Here is a 17619-nt window from a genome sequence, read left to right as displayed (position 1 = left end):
GGATTGGGTTGTGGTTGTTGGGTAGAGATGTGGTTTGTAGCTATTGGATGTTCAGGTTGGGTTAGGGTTAGGGCTAGGGTTAGATACTTCCTTTTCCAAATAATGTGTATCTTTTGATCTCCCAAAATATAAGCTTTCTTCTTCTCCCCCCAGCCCTTTTTCCCAGCAAGATGTCCATGATCTCCTGATTCCATCATCAAGAATAAAAAATAAGAGGAGGCATCTTTGGAATATTTTTTTTGTGCAGGTACAATATGATGGATTTTTCACTGAGATTAAATAGGGAGAAGAAGATGGGTGAAGATTGGTACTTGATGGGTTCCATCAACAGTCAAAGTGCCAATTGCTTGAAGACATCTCCACATCAGCTTTCTCCAAAAACGTGTCTACTTTCCTGACCTTCCATCTCTTGTGGTGGTGGCCTTGCAAGCACTAAATTGGAAACAAATGTCTAGTTTGTGTCAGAAAATAGTTGGAGCACTAGAGACCTTCGGATTGGGCCTTCTTCTTTATCTCCATTCATTCTAGCGGTAGGCTTTGTTCCTCTGGAGCCACATAGACCTTGTGGTTATATCGTGCACACGGTTGCTGAGCTCCCAAGCATCGGCAGCTAAGGAAGTAGCAGAGCTGGAGAACACAAACAAAAACAGTTTTAATTTGTGTTATTATGATGGTGGAAACTCATTGACCTCAGCAGCAAGAAATTATTCAAATTTAAAATGATAAATGATTTTTAAAATGTTCAAATTTAAAATGATAAATGATAATAAATTATTAAAATTTCAAATTTCAAAAAATTAAGACCTGAGTATCAAGTAGCAAAGGGGTCTAAGGGTATGTGATAACCCTGAAATGGCTGGTAATTTGAGGGCACTCCTGCAGACTTGTTAACCTTTTTTTTTAGCCTTCTGAATTTTTAACTTTGACTCTTACTTCTAACTTGTATGTTTTGACTTGTTTTTAACTCTGTTTTTATTCAGGTGTTTATATGGTTTTTTTATGCTGTTGTAAACCACCCAAGTGACATGGACAGTGTAGATATATAATAAATATTGTACTTGAACCAGAGGTGGTATTCAGACAGTTCTGACCAGTTCTGGAGAACCACTAGCGGACATTTTGAGTAGTTCAGAGAACTGGCAAAAACCACCTCTGAGTGGCCCCGCCCCCATCTATTCTCTGCCTCCTGAGTCCCAGCTGATTGGCTGAGTCTTCTTTTGTTGCCCTGCACAGGAGAACGGAGCTGGAAAGCAGGGTAGTGGGGTGGGGAGGGAATGGGGATTTTACAGTATCCTTCCCCTGCCACACCCATCAAGCCACGCCCACCATGCCATGCCACACCCACCAAGCCACACCAAGCCCACCAAGCCATACCCACAGAACCGGTAGTAAAAAAAAATGAATACCACCACTGACTGGAGCAGGTGTTTGTAGATCACTTACCATAACTGGGAGACCAGCTAGAAGGACCATTACCAATAGGGCAGATAAGAAGATAAGAAAAATGGCCCAGCCTTGCAAACAGGTGACATTCGATGGCACACTGTCTGTAGGGAACAGAGAATGAAATAAAACAATGTATTTTAAAAATTGCCCATTCCTTCTTTTACTTCCTGAAATCTAGAAACCACCCACCTGCGCAACTTAGTTACTTTATGATTTTGGTAGCCACATCAACTATTTAGCAATAGTTATCGAATCATTGTTTGTTTATTAAATCTGTATGCTGCCATCTTGCCTATAAGGTGACTCTGCTTTCTCCAGTTTTTACAGAATTATTCAGTAATGGTGAAGTGCTCAGTGGACTATCTAAGCTGGAACTTTAAAAGAGCGAAATTAGAGGAAAATAAGAGGAAGATACTAACCCAGGATGAATAGGGTAGAATAGCTTCAGGAAGGAGACAATCAAGCAGGTTAAGAATCATTGGTATGTTGTGATTTCTATTTTTTTTATAAAAGCCAAGGAATCCCTGCAGATTTTACTCCACCAGTCATTGCCGACTATAGGGGGCAGTGCTCATCTCCATTTCAAGGCTATTTCAAGGTCAGATCAGTCCAAAGACATTTCTATGGTCATGTGGCCAGCCCAGCATGACTTCATGGAGGGCAGCTACCTTCACACCAAAGTGGTACCTATTTATCTACTTGCGTTTGTATGCTTTCGAACTGTGAAGTTGGCAGGAGCTCACCCCCGCCACATGGTGCTGGGGTTTCAAACCTGGGCTGCCACCTTTCCAACCAACAAAGTCCAGATCTTAACCGCTGAGCCGTGTGGTTTCTATAGGAGGCTAAAAATAAGGACTTTGGGGGATGTCTCTAGAAGGAGAAGACCAAGGAAGTCCTTCTGCTTAGCAAAATGTTAACCAAGAAAAGGCAGAGCTTAGTTCATGTTTCAGCTCAGTTTGTTTCACAAAAGAAACTGATGGCTGGTTGATAGTTCCTCCATGGCCAAATGGGCCAAGCAGCCGGTGAAGGAATCTCTAGCCAGAATAAATGAGAATGCCAGAATACTGAATGTTCAGACCCAGATGAGTTTGAGCTTTTCACAAACCCCTGTTTTGCAGTATTTAAAACAACTGCCTGGAGAAAGCCAAAAAGATTGGAGATGGACAGATGGATAGAGTCCATACATGGCAAGATTAGGCAAGATTCTGCACCAGATTATGTAGGAGTCAATCTGTGAGCTTCTAAAATATAATGTACAGATTGCTGGAATAGAATACATACCCATCACTTCTGGAATACAATGGGTGATGGCATTTATAATCCATTTGTGATGTGTGAAGTGCAAAAAAAGGTTATGAATAATAAGCAAAGCAAATTAAAAGCATATAGAAAAGAAATACAGCTAAAACTATTTCAGTCCTTAAACCTCTCCGTGCCTTTCTACCCTTTCAAGCATATTCATATGCTGCTTAATAATTTATGTTCTTTAAGCTTCTCATCAGTCCTTTTCAAATTCTTCTCAACAATATGCAGTCAAACTTTGTCTTCCTTTATGAATTGGCCAATGCCTTCTTTTTTCCTATTTGTTCTAAGCTTATTCTTGTTTCATAACACTCATTCTAAGTACCTCATTCTTACTTCATTGTACTTTTTAATTTTTCCCCCCACATACCCATTTCTGATTTCCATGTAATCGAATAGAAGCATATTTTTATTTACAGAAATGTTGCTTCTTTCAATTACCTACAACCTACAAACGTTCTACCAGAATCTCTGCATCTTAAACCTTTTCCCATCCATGTTCCTCTATGAAAAATATTCTATAGAAGCCTACAAATTTATCTATTTGCTAGTTTTTCCACTTATTAATAACTTGCAATTCACTCCACTTTCTCTGAAAAGACAATTAAATTGGATTTGGATGCCTTAATGATGCGTTAATTTTCAGATCTATACTCTTGTTGCATCATACAATTCAGCTAGCTTTCCTTGCAAATAATTAAGGCTCTCAGCTATCAGCATGGCATCATCTATATATAAAGGTGTGTGCAAATGTACATGCCCTCAATTGAAACACCTCTTAATGTCACCACCAGCTTTCTGATGTATTTGTCCATAAGTAAATTCAACAACAGAAAGGATACTATACATCCTTGTCTTGCTCCCATTTCAGTGTCAATTATTTACTGAGTATATATAGTCTGCTCATCATATTGCAGACTATGTTCACTTGAATCATTATTCAAATTATCTCATCCAGATAACATAGAATGAGAACTTGCAGACTAGGAGGAAAGCAGAGGTCTGATATTTCTCCAAGGCAGAATATAGTTTGTAAGGAACTGAGACTTTTGTGAGAACCATCCATCAATTGAACCATGGCACTTAGAAGGCCCTTTTCCACTGGAAGGAGAATACTACCAAACATTATTGGCACCACTTTCAAAAATGGATTTTAAATGACAATTCCAACTCAGACCCATTTGAGTGACTTACCAGTGCTATTAGGTGAGGTGTAGAAGGGTAAATGAGTGACCTCTGGTGCATTTTCTGTGGCATTGTAAGTTTCATTGGCATTTATTGTGGCTGTTGAACTGGGGGTGGTACTCTTTGTTGGGCAAGTTATCTTTTTATGGGTGGCTTCTGGAGTCAAAGTTGCAGGAGTGGCATTAATCTTCTGAAGCCCAGCAAAGTCACTAGGAGGGTTGTCCTCACAGCCTGTGGTGGCGTTTGGATGGTGAGCGCCTGGAAAATGGAAAAAGGAAAAGGAAAAAAATGGGATGGATACCATTTGTCCTAAATCAACATTACTCATTATTACTGTGTCCTCAAGCATCGAGGATTGTCCTTAAGCCTTGTGTTTGGTCTGGGACTATAAATGAAATTTTGATTTGATTTTTAGCCTTTTGATTTTGGTTTATTGGTATGGTGTTATCCCTGGGAGCAACTGATTCAAAGAAGACCAAAAATGGAACCAGCATGTTATACAGATTAACAGAATTGGAAGGGACCTTGTAGGTCATCTAGTCCACCCCTCACCCCCCCAAGCAGGAGACCCTACTACACCATTTCTGACAAATAATAGTCCAATCTAAAAGAGTAACTTGATATTTCCTCAACTCAGCTATAAAAGGTATAGCAGAAATGTCAACATCCAAGAGAGCTGAGGAAATATCGAATTACCAGAAGCTCTTGACAATAATAACTTTAAAGAAAGGAACAGCCTCTGCTTTTCAGAGTTTAGGGTGTTTGAAGGTGAAGTGGAAGCTCTTCTGCACAGATCTGCAGATAGGCACGAAGAAAAGAGTTTCTTTTCTGAGATTCTGAGGTGATTGTTTCTGACTATCTATCCTTCTCCAAATACCTCCCATTATTTCATTTGGCACCAGAGGCTGAGGCAGGAAATTCTGCACTTCAGCTATTTTCAGTAAGATAGTCCTTTTGCCAACTCAGAAGGCCCTATTCTGTAAGTTCTGGAATAGAAATTCACCTTTCATCAAATACACTTTCTCTCAGCCATTTTGCCAAGCTAATACGATTTCAGTTGTCATCCATTCAGGCAGGGAAAGATTCAGGCAACATGGAAGAGAGATGCTCAATTTACTATGAACCTTTCGTTTTCTCTTGGAAATCCTCAACCTCCCACCCTTTCACAGCTGTATCTTCTTCCAGATTCTGACTCCCTGGGAAGAAGCATTGGATCTTGCCAGCAATGAAGGGACACTATTTTGCCTAACTATATTGAAACTTTGAAATGTTCCTCAACTGTTGGCAAAGTCTGATCTCCAGATGGCTTGATCCAAATAACACGGGGCAAAGATGCTCACCTGCTACACAGAGGAACAAGATAGTAAATATACAGAGAATCCAGGGAGAGCCCTTGAAGCTTTTCCATTTCTTCTCCATTGTAGCACAGTAGTGCAGAGTACAGAGGTCTTGGGTGTACTGGTCAATTTCTGGCAAGTCTTCTGTAATATTTACAACCCTTTTATATAAGTGATTGCAACAGCCAATTCTTTCCTAATTTAGTAATACCTCTTCAAGAAAATAGGTGTCTAATGCATGAAACATTTGTCATATTTTATCAAAATATGCATATATGTGCATTAAAACAGGAAAGGACCTGAAATACACTTGTAAATCTGGATATTTTTTTGTCATCTTCCTTCAGTTAATGGAAAAGATAGATTTGAAAAGAGAGAGAGAGAGAGAGAGAGAGACAGAAAGATATATTGTCCAGATGCATTAAATTGTAGTGTAGGTTAGTTCCATGCAGTTAATTACAGAGGCAACAATTAACAGTGTGATTAATAACCAAGCTGGAATGAACCCAAATTGAACTGAATTATGGGTGTTTCTGGAAATAAAAACTGGTTCCTGAAGTGTCCTATTATTATTTCTCTGTATATAGCCCCAGTCTTTATAAAAACTCAACCACTACCTTATTACCTGCTACCTCAAGAATGCCTAGGATAACAAGGGCAGAGAATGAGATTCCTTCCCAGGTGGCTTCATCTCAATCTTGATGAGAAGTCACTGAGATGTCAATGCAGAAGAGGCAAGAATGTACCTCTGGATGGAGGAAATCAATAACCCTCCCCACAAGAAATAAATAAGACTGACTCAACTCAGCCCAACCAATACCTTCCAATACATCATGATGACATCTCCAATATTCCTCAGTTCTTGGTATAAATGGGTATCACAGCCATGAATGGCTAGGAGAAATGGGAGATAGACTTACATGCCCTCTGTAGCCCCTTACATTGTAGCTATGTGCATATCCTTATATTCGAATTGTAGGATTTGGAAGTCAGGAAATATATCGTATTTGACTGACCTGAGCCCTTCCTTCTTTATTATGACATACCTATGTGCCTGTATGTACCTGTCAACAGTGGTGTCCCCCAAGGCAGTGTTCTAGGACCAACTCTCTTCATACTCTACATAAATGATCTCTGTGATCACATTAAGAGCAACTGCATCCTCTTCGCTGATGATATAAAGCTATTCAACACCACAGACAATACTGCTACTCTTCAAAAGACCTCGACTATGTATCAGAATGGTCAAACAAATGGCAACTTCAAATCTCAACAAACATGCTCTGTCTTACATATTGGCAAACAAAATTAGAAAATAAAATATAAGCTAAATAGTCAAGACCTTGTTGAGGATCCAAACTCTGTCAAGGACCTTGGAGTACTCATCTCTAATGATCAAAGTGCTAGAGCCCACTGTAACTACATAGCCAAAAAGACACTTAGAGTTGTAAACCTAATCCTGCATGGCTTTTTCTCCGGTAATATCACACTAAGAGCATACAAAACATTTGCTAGACCTATACTTGAATACAGCTCATCAGTCTGGAACCTACATTACATATCTGATATTAACACAGTTGAGAAAGTCCGGAAATATTTCACAAGAAGAATTCTCCACTCCTCTACTTGTTGCAGAATACCTGATGCCACCAGACTTGAAATTCTAGACCTAGAAAATCTAGAACTACGCCTCCTTCGGTCCGATCTAAGTATAGTATATAAAATCATACACTGCAATGTCCTACCTGCAAATGAATACTTCAGCTTCAATCATAACAATACAAGAGCACATAATAAATACAAACTCAAGGTTAACCGCTCCAAACTTGACTGCAGAAAATACGACTTTAGCAACAGAGTGGTCACTGTTTGGAATACTCTACCTGACTCTGTGGTTTCTTCCCCAAGCCCCCAAAACTTTAACCTTAGACTGTCTACTATTGACCTCACCCACTTCCTAAGAGGTCTGTAGGGGGTGTGCATAAGCGTACCAATCGTGCCTACCGTCCCTGTCTTATTGTTTCTTTTTATTTTTCTTATAAATATCTATCTCATGTATTCAAAACTATGTTTGTTCTTATACCTGTATCTTGTAAGCGATTGACAAATCAAATAAATACTAAAATACTAAAAAATACAATTATTTGGATCACCTGTATTTAGTGCTGATAACCCATTTGGGGCTGCTAATAATAGCAATAGCACTTAGACTTATATACAGCTTCGCAGTGCTTTACAGTCCTCTTTAAGTGGTTTACAGAGTCAGCATATGGCCCCCAACCATCTAGATCCTCATTTTGCCGATCTGGGAAGAATGAAGGCTGAGTCGACCATGAGTCGGTCAGGATCGAACAGTTGGCAGAATTAGCCTGCAATACTGCATTTTTACCACTGTGCCACCAAGACTCTTGGTACATATTTTTGTAATCAACAAATGTCAAATAAAAGACAACAAGATACAAAAAAGGAGTAAACCATTTTGGATTGTTTATGCACAGTATTTCCAGAAAATCTCCAAATATACAGAAATATTGATCAGAAGAGACTATTTATAACTCAGGGTAGAACTGTGGAATCCTTGATGCTCTCTGAGCTTGATTGTTTTATTGAAGTTTCAGTACCAAACTAGGTAACATCATCAGTGCTGATAAGTACTGGTAATGAAACATGAACAATAACCCAGCACAGAGAGCACCATAATACAGGAATATCCCTGACATCATCTGAGCTCATCATCATCCCTAAGAAGCTCTTCTGTACCTTTCTGGTATTTTAGAAGACTAGCAGGAAGAAGGAGGTTCATCTTTTGTTTTTGCAGTTATTTACAATAATTATTCTGTTTTAATGACAGGTTGTCCGTAAACTTTCATAGGAAATAGCATGCATTCTCTAGGTGTATATTGAGCCAGTGGTTCTTAATTTAACAGACTACTGTCCATAGTCTTTGCTAAACGTTTTGGCTTGATACACAATGAATAATTCACTCAAAAATGTTTTAATCATAGCATCCGTGTCTGGAATGATTCCACAATTCTATCAACACTGAAGCAATTGTTCACACAATATGTAATTTTTTTTTATTTTAAAACTAAGAAAATATTACAAACTCCCATTCTAAATAGTTCTGGAGACCTGGTCCACCTGCAGCCATTTTTTTTTTCTTGGTGTTCCTATTTCTTCTTTTCTCTATCCCACTTAATGTGAACTCCTTGTGTTGATGTACTGAAGAATTACTTTGAAATTGTTTTCAAAGTTGTTGTTAGTTGCAAAGTCATGTCCGACCCATCACGAACCCATGGACAACGTTCCTCCAGGCCTTCCTGTCCTCTACCTTCCCCCAGAGTCCATTTAAGCTCACACCAACTGCTTCAGTGACTCCATCTAGCCGCCTCATTCTTTGTCATCCTCTTCTTCATTTGCCCTCAATTGTTCCCAACATTAAGCTCTTCTCCAGAGAGTCCTTCCTTCTCATGAGGTGGCCAAAGTCTTTGAGTTTAATCTTCAGGATCTGGCCTTCTAAAGAGCATTCAGGGTTGATCTCCTCTAGGACTGACTGGTTCGATCACTGTGAAGTTCAAGGGACTCACAGGAGTCTTCTCCAGCACCATAGTTCAAAGGCCTCCATTCTTTGGCGCTCAGCCTTTCTTATGGTCCAGCTTTCACAGTCGTACATTGCAACTGGGAAACTTCCTTACAGAACTCTCTATAAATGATTTGAAACAATGAATTACTTAGCTTCAATAGTATATATGAAAACCAAGGAAAAGAGGAAGTCAAGCTCTCCACCTGACTTTGAGGATGTAATCTTTGAACATAAAATAACAGAGTTGGAAGGAACCTTGGACATCTTCTAGTGCCGCGCTCCTAAACCTTTGTGGCTTGGCAAGCCAGTTCAGGGGGATGCGGGGAAATAGGGGAAGTGGGTTTCGCAGACGTGCACAGTTCCATTCACACAAGAGAAAAGAGAAACTTGTGCATCCCAGTTCCAAACAGGCCCAGTAGTGTGCCGCGGCTGGGGGGCTGGGGACCCCTGTTCTAATCTCCTGCTCAGGTAGGAGATCCTATACCAGTGGTGATATTCAAAACTTTTTACTACTGGTTCTGTGGGTGCGGCTTGGTGGGCATGGTGTGGCTTGGTGGGTGTGGCAGGGGAAGGATACTGTAAAATCCCATTCCCTCCCCACTCTACTAACCTGCTTTCCAGCTCTGTTCTCCTACTCAGAGCAACAAAAGAAGACCCAACCAATGAGCTGGGATTCGGGAGGCAGCGAATAGATGGGGGCCGAGCCAACCAGAGGTGGCATTCATTAGTCCTCCGAACTACTCAAAATATCTGCTACCAGTTCTCCAGAACCTGTCAGAACTGGCTGAATACCACCTCTGCCCTATACCATTTCCAACAAATGGCTGTTTGAATGTCTTCTTAAAAACCTCTAGTGAGGTACCCCATGTTCTCCATGACTCCGGTGAAACCAGTTGAAAGTTTTTCCAGGACAATCTGGAATGTTGAAGACTGAATGTAGGCCCTTCTGCTTAGAAATCATGTGTGCTGACCATTAACTTACGCTCTCGGCTTAAAGCTGTGGAACTTTTTCACCTGTGACAATAGAAAAACATCTTGCCTCTTCTTCAGCAGACTCCCATATAAGCTTGTATTTATAAATTATTATTACAACACCTGCACAATGTTTAGGAAGTGTTAGATGCAGTCATCCTGTTGATGGAAATGTTAATTCTGGAGCTGAAACATTCTTTGTGGATGTGTCTTATTATGAATGCAGTTTGGACTGAAATTCACCATTATGAACGTAAGTCTACATCAGGTGCAGGATAAGTATAGTAAAAATTAGATGTATTAAGTTTGGTTACATTTTCAGTGTCTGGATTTTATTGAAAGAAATTAACAATTTCGAAGTTTTCACTCATAAAGGTTGGCTAACCCTGGAATATTCCATTTCTAATAACCATTGTTAGGCTGCTGGTTTTGTCTGACGACCTTTTTTTAAGAAAAAGTCAAAGAAAGAGATGTTTGAGCCACATTTTAATTCTAGGTATGTTTATGTTATGTTTATTGACAGATTTTGCTGTGGTTGAATTTTATGTTTCTGCTTTTATGCTTATTTTATCTTGATTGCTATGAATTACCCAGAGTCTATGACCGAAAGGCATACAAATCATGTATTGAATATAATATCATTTAATATAATAACAGATCAAACTTCTTTGAATGTTTGGGATAATTGTCCAAGCCTTCCTTCCTTCCTTCCTTCCTTCCTTCCTTCCTTCCTTCCTTCCTTCCTTCCTTCCTTCCTTCCTTCCTTCCTTCCCTTCCCTTCCCTTCCCTTCCCTTCCCTTTCTCTTCTTTCATTCTATTTTGAAATTATAACATGTGGTTAATCCCGTCCAATGTATGCATTTCCCTTAACTAATTAATATTATAATTTATATTTTAAGATAAATCCGATTGAGATAAGACCTAATCATATTTTTTTTTAAAAAAAAATCATATTTACTTCGTTTGCTTCCCTTTTGGCAAGTCCTGTCTGCCATGTAACTGCTTATTAGATAGGGAAGTCCATGTGTCACCATACCTCTGCAGTTTAGAATAACTGGAGCATATGAGATGATGCTGTTTGTGATGGATGTGACATTTTGTGCTGATAGCCAAAGGCCACATTATATTTAAGAAGTGTTTTAAAGAACAAACATCCTTTCTTACCATCCATATTACATCCACTGTGTGGGAAAATGAGTGTTTAATTCTATCTCCATGTTACAGTTCCACTGAATATCATGATTTCAAAGCTGGTATTTTCTGCAAGAACAATTTAACAACACTCATAACAGTGGTGGGATTCAATTTTTTTTAACTACGGTTCTGTGGGCGTGGCTTGGTGCATGTGGCAGGGGAAGAATACTGTAAAATCTCCATTCAGAGGTGGTATTTGCCAGTTCTCCAAACTACTCAAATTTCCGCTACCCGTTCTCCAGAACTGGTCAGAACCTGCTGAATACCACCTCTGACTCATAAACACCTGAAGCTACAAATGGGAAGGATTAAATCCATGCACCTATTTGGTAGCCCCAATCAGGTCTAGTTCTGATATAAACTTCAGATTCTGAGTGTCATAAAAAAACCCCAGCAAATAGCACAATTTGTTATTAGTAAATCTTTATTGCTTGATACATAGGCAAGGATGATGAGGGTTATTTGATTCAGAACACAATCTAATTTGTCCTCTTTGGGGTGTTTATATACAACAGTGTTTCCCAACCTCCTCTCAAATTGCTTGAGCAAGAAACTACTAGAAGACCTCCAAGGTCCCTTCCAACTCTATTCTGATTTATTGATTGAATTTGACTGCTTTAACATATGTGGACATCAACTCCCAAAATTCCCCTACCAGCCTTGCTGGCTGAATTATTCTGGGAGTTGAAGTCCATACATCTTAATATAATCAAAGTTGAGAAACACTGAATATCATCCTGGGGTGAATAAGACATTGGCTATTGCTGGTCTCAGTCCATATCTTGGTCAAAGAGTGGCAAAAACCTCTACAGCACATTAAAAAGCAGGTGATTGTGACAAAAATCAGGAGACAACCATATAGAATGTATTTGCTCATGCTTCACAATGTTCCAGGTGACACCCATGGACTCCCAGAGTTACTGTATATGATCTTCAAAAATAAAAGAGATGGCGGAAATGTGGCAAGATTACTACAACTCAGGAGAGGTCACAATTCCTGTAAAAGATCTTGCAAGATCAGAGGTGAGAATGGGTGAGCACTTGCTGTATTGTCTTGAGAATGTATAAAAGCTGGAAGCGGAGATAACACAAATCCTACAAGATTTGGTGATCTTGTACTATTTAAGCCAGGGGTCTCCAACCTTGGAAATTTTAAGACTTGTGGACTTCAACTCCCAGAATTCCTGAGTTAACATGACTGGAGGAGGAATTCTGGAAGTTGAAGTCCACAAGTCTTAAAGTTGCTAAGGTTGGAGACCCCTGATTTAAGCTATGTATAGGAGAGAATGGGCATATCTGAAACAATCTATTTTGTAAAATTATACCATGGCTGTTTGTAAAAGAAAAGCTGTTCTCTAACATGTTCTGTTTTGTTAAACTAAAAGTTTGTCCTGAAGAGACCGGCAACTCTAAAAAGACCATAGAAATATTTTATGAGTTGACATTTGGCTCAAAACTCATGATTTAATGGGGGTAACTGCCGGAATGCTGATAGATACTTTAAGATTTTTAGCATTTTATAATATATTTTATTTACCTGTTTGCTAGTTTATTAATTGATTAGTCCCAATGATTATATAAAAAGTAAAATTAAAATTAAAAAGGAAATTTAATTCCAGGGTAAATAGATAAAAGAAAATGCAGTAATAAAATACCTATATGATAAATACAAAGAATCAATTTGTCACCTTTACCGAATACTCAAACTTGTTGATATAACAGGTTCTTTGTTCAATTGCCTTAATTATAAACTCAGCAGTCCTATTCATAATGTACACTTTAGAGTCCGGGAGAAAATTATTTGGTGATAGAAAGTCTTAATATAGCGAGGAATAAACGTCAGCCTATTTTTAATTACATTCTCACTATGCACAATTGCATTACCCTGAATACTTTCTTAGAAGATGAGAGAAATAATATGATAAACCATATGCCACGTCTGCAGCAGAAAGTCTTATATTTTTTTTGGTGGAAAGCTAAATAAAGACATAAAAGGACTCATTCTAAAATCCCATTTTATTAGCATGAAAATAACTCACAGTGTTTCCTTTCTTGAAAAAAAAATTATATAATGCTTGAAAAATCCAAGTGTCCTTAAAGCAAAAGGATTCTTTTTTCCCAGTGAAAAGAAGGACCTTCTCTATAAGTTGAACGTTTTTCTCTGAAGTTATTTGGGTGAAAATGTGCTTCTCTTGTATTTAGGGGGAGGCTACTGTGAGTTCTAAGGATGGCTGCAGCTCGACAAAATAATTTCTAGAGATTTAGAGATGGTTTCTAGGCACCTTAAATCGACATGTCAGATCTTCTCAGATGGGATTTTGCTCTGGCCAGTTGATGCTTCTCTTCCTCCTTCCCCTTGACCGTCTGCTCCAGCAGGCCCCAAGAAGAAAGGGGTTTGGCTTGGTCAGTGATGGCCATGAGGGTTGCTGGAAAACATGCGTGCGGTCAGTTCCTTGCGCATCAACTCGTTCACTTCATATTGAAGGTCTTTGGAACTGAAGAAACAGAGATTCCTGACAACTCTTGTCCTTTTAGCTTTGGAGGAGGCCTGTCTGGTGGCACCGCTCCTGGTGGAGGAAGCTGCCTTCCCACTGCCCTTCACGGGCAAGCGAGCTTTCTTTTGGTGGCCCACTTGAGACGTCTTAGGCGCGGGCAAACCGGAAGCCTCTCCCATCTCCTTTCTCTTATTCTCCGGCCTCACAATTGATGTTTTTGGGCCCTGTTTCCTTTGTCTGAGCTCTGGTTTCTTCTCCTTGGGTTGTATTATCTTGCACGGGGTCTTCCCTCCTGGAAGCCGCTGTGCTTTCTTCTGAGGCTGAGATTTTTTCTTTCCCCTTTGGGCGGCAGCCATTTTCTTTTTCCTTCTCTCTGCCAGTTCTGAAGCTTAAGGACGAAGGCGTCTTGTCCTCTTGCCGCCTCTGGGAATTGGATTCGGTGAAGGACAGGTATGATCGGCTGGCTAGAGAAATACAACTGCCCTGTGACAGAGCACTTGGAGGACTTCATAATATGTATCTATGAGGCGTCCATCCTTCCCACCCATATGCAAATACAAGGAATTATGACATCAAACCCTTCGTTGGCCAATTGGAAAGATGTAAAAGGGTAATACGGTGGTTATTGGTGTCTCTGGGTTTGAAACATACCCAATCAAGTAACAAAAGCAGGGTTAAAAATTTAATAAATAAATAAATGAACTACACCCCACAATTAATTAACATCGTTTTGATTAAATGTAGCACAAATGTGGTGAAGGGGAGGATGACATTGCTTGTATTTTAGAGCAGATCTAAGAGCCAGTTTGGTGTAGTAGTTAAGGTGCCAGGCTGGAAACTGGGAGACAATGAGTTTTAATACAGATTAGGCATAAAGTCAGTTGGGTGTCCTTGGACCAGTCACTCTCTCAGTCGTAGGAATGAGGCAAGCCACTTCTGAAATCTCACCAGGAAAACTGCAGGGGCTTATCCAGGCCTCTGCCCGGAGCCAACACCTACTCAAAGGCAGGCCACACAGATAAGAAAACTTCAGACCTGAGCTATAAAGATTCATGCGATCACTAGGTGGCAGCAGAGATCAAAATTTCACAACCCAGAAACTTGTGGTTAAGACCACAATGGAGCCCAAGATTTATGCTGCTAAACGAGACATTTGTTAAGCAAGTTTTGCCTCATTTTATGACCATTCTTGACACAGTTGTTAAATGAATCAGTGCAGTTAAGTTAGTAACACAGTTGCCTTTGCTTGTCAGATCACAGAAGGGGATCACGTGATCCCAGGAAACTGCAACCGTCCCAAACATGAACCAGTTGCCAAGCGTCCAAATTTTGATCATGTGACCATGACTACAGGGCAGGGCAGATTTTGATGCAGTAGGGAAATTGAGGAAAAAGAGGATAATATTTAAGGAATATTTAAGAAAGTATAATAATGTAGGGTGTTGGGTACCCACCTGTTCACAATCTGAGAACTTTCAGACATGTTGAGACTGCACTAGCCAGAATGTTGTGAGCATGTTTCTAGAATTTCATGGCTTTCAGCAATAACCTGGCTCTCACTGCACAGTATCCTAGTTTGTAGTCTAGAGCAGAGGTCCCTAAACCACGATCCTTGAATCTGCATCGATCCATGGACCAGTGGTGGGATTCAATTTTTTTCTGTGGGCATAGCTAAGTGGGCATGGTCAGGTGGTCATGTGACTGGATGGATGTGGCTATGTGGTCATGTGACTGGGGGGGGGATCAAGTCTTTTTTCTTTTTTTTCTTTCACAGTCAGCCCTCCCTCCATGCCTCATTTTTGGCCTAGTAGGCCTCAGGGAAGCCTCCTGGGAGCAAAAACGGCGAGCCGAGGTGGTGGGGCGCAGCTTATTTTATCACAAAAATAAAACTCTTGCAAACTGAGGGCATAGAAAACTATTGAGTGATGCCTAGAAAAGTGGAAGATACAGAGAAGGACAAAGGAACCAGATTTATGGATTCCTGCACTGTTGTTCTTTGTACTGCCATGTCATCCAGAGCTTCCCAATCATGGGTATGTTACTCTAAAGTGTTTTTTCTTTGGGTAACAATACACAAATCCATTACTCATTAAACAGGGGCATTTAAGTTGACCTAAAGTGCACCACGCGTATTAAAAGATATTCAAAAATCTCCCGAAGTATTCCTATTAAGAGAAAAATGGATGAAACTACCAACAGAAATTTGTTGAAATGACATCAAGATCATTCAATGGTGTTGTTTTATAAAACTCAAGATAATCCTTGAGTTATGTTCATTCATTCAGCCATCATTCAAAGTTACATCAGTGCTGAAGGAAAGGACTTACGACCGGTCTTTGAAGTTTGACAAGACTTTTGATAAATGGTTTTGGGTAATGAAGAAAAAAGTTTGCAAGGCACTGATGTAGTGAGTCGGGCATCCTTAAAAGCAACCGCAGCTTTCTTGACTGCGGCTTTGGATGAAGTCATTCATTACCAAGTGGTCCCGTATAATCAGCCAGGATGGATTTATTTGCGTATCTCAAGGCATTTGAGGCCAACAAAAAAGTAGGAATGGCCGGATTTGATTCTACAATCAATGTAGCAGCTCTCCACGGATAGGACAAATTACAAGATAGCAGATCTAATGACACAGTGGCTCAGTAGCTAAGACACCGAGCTTGTCGATCAGAAAGCTTGGCAGTTCGGCAGTGCGAATCACTAGCACTGCGTAACGGAGCGAGCTCCCATTACTTGACCCAGCTTCTGCCAACCTAGTAGTTTGAAAGCATGTTAAAAAATGCAAATAGAAAAAATAGGGACCACTTTGGTGGGAAGGTAAGAGCATTCTGTGTGCCTTCGGCGTTTAGTCATGCCGGCCGCATGACCACGGAGATGTCTTTGGACAGCGCTGGCTCTTCGGCTTTGTAACGGAGATGAGCACCGCCCCCTAGAGCCAGAAAAGACTAGCACGTATGTGCAAAGGGAATCTTTACCTTTACCTTTAATCTAATGTAGCAGCAAACTGGACCGCATGGAAATAAGCCAGCAATTTAGAAATGGTTCTTTTGACAGTTGCCTTTTGCTTCTTGTTGGGACAACCAGGCCGCCTGCTGGTAAAATTACCAGATCTGGTCTATATAACACTCCAGGTGTCCACTAGATGGCAACAAAGACATACAGGAAAAATTACTTAGGCCTGTAAATTTCTGAAGCCAGAAATCAAAACTGACTCGAAGGGTCATACATACACAGCTAGATTATAAAGTTATAATGATGTACTTTGCACTATTTTTTTTTCTTTCATAAAATGAGGTCTGACCATGGAAAACTGGAAACAGCTGAAAATGTGGCATGGCTTCTGAGCACCTAGTGGGGTCATGTGACTGCGAGGGGGCAGCAACAACCAGGATTCCAGGTCGTAAGGTTGTAAATCCAGGCCGTAAGCACTCCTCAGGTAGGTCCATCAGAACTTCAAACTGTCACTTAAGCCAAGGACTACCTGTATTAGAGCAACTCTCCAACTACAACTTGGCTTTATGACCAGCTGGAAGAGTGAACTGTCTGTGGTCCTGAACTCCTCTGCCCTTCAACAAAGCAGTGGCCCCCAACCTTTTTTGTACCATGGCCCGGTACCGGCATCACAAAATGATCCACAGACCGGTACCGGTACCAGCACGCGCGACCAAGGCAAGGCAAGCTGAGCGACCGGCCAGCCAGCTGTCCCCCGCTTCTCCCTGCCACCTTCAACTCCTCCTTTGTACCTTCTCGCGGTCGATGGGCTTTTCTTTCTTAATCTCCTCCTGAGTAACGTGAGACTCCACCGCCATCGGGACGGCTCTTTGTTCGAAGCTGCCCCCCCCTTCGATGAAACTAAGGCGCGAGGATTCCTTCAGCACCCAAACGCCACTTTCCATCCAACCAACGACTGACAAGCTTACCTGGAAGCACTTTCTCAAGCGCCGTCGAAACAAGATAGCGGAGCCCAAGTAAAGTAGGTGGCCCGGTACAAAATGATCCACGGACCGGTACCGGTCCGGGGCCCGGTGGCTGGGAACCACTGCAACAAAGGATCTCCATAGACTCAAACTTGAAGAACCAACCTTTTTTTTAAAAAGTATAACAG

At 40.6% G+C, this 17619-nt stretch overlaps 1 protein-coding gene across 1 annotated transcript; it reads right to left on the bottom strand.

Moving 5' to 3' along the window:
• Positions 1–255: 255 nt before the first annotated feature.
• On the bottom strand, positions 256–5565 carry LOC148126782 (uncharacterized). Its single transcript, XM_087923067.1, has 4 exons — positions 5274–5565; positions 3943–4191; positions 1444–1547; positions 256–627 (listed from the first exon to the last, which is right to left on the bottom strand). Exons 1-4 carry the CDS (start codon positions 5350–5352, stop codon positions 520–522), a joined length of 540 nt encoding a protein of 179 aa, XP_087779193.1. The 5' UTR covers positions 5353–5565; the 3' UTR covers positions 256–519.
• Positions 5566–17619: the final 12054 nt, after the last annotated feature.

Source organism: Pseudonaja textilis, chromosome 2 (assembly GCF_049901715.1).
Source record: "Pseudonaja textilis isolate UNSWEBS1 chromosome 2, rPseTex1.2, whole genome shotgun sequence".
Lineage (NCBI taxonomy): Eukaryota > Metazoa > Chordata > Lepidosauria > Squamata > Elapidae > Pseudonaja > Pseudonaja textilis.
The sequence above is the reverse complement of the archived record's forward strand: the minus strand, read 5'-3'. Positions and strand labels throughout refer to the sequence as shown.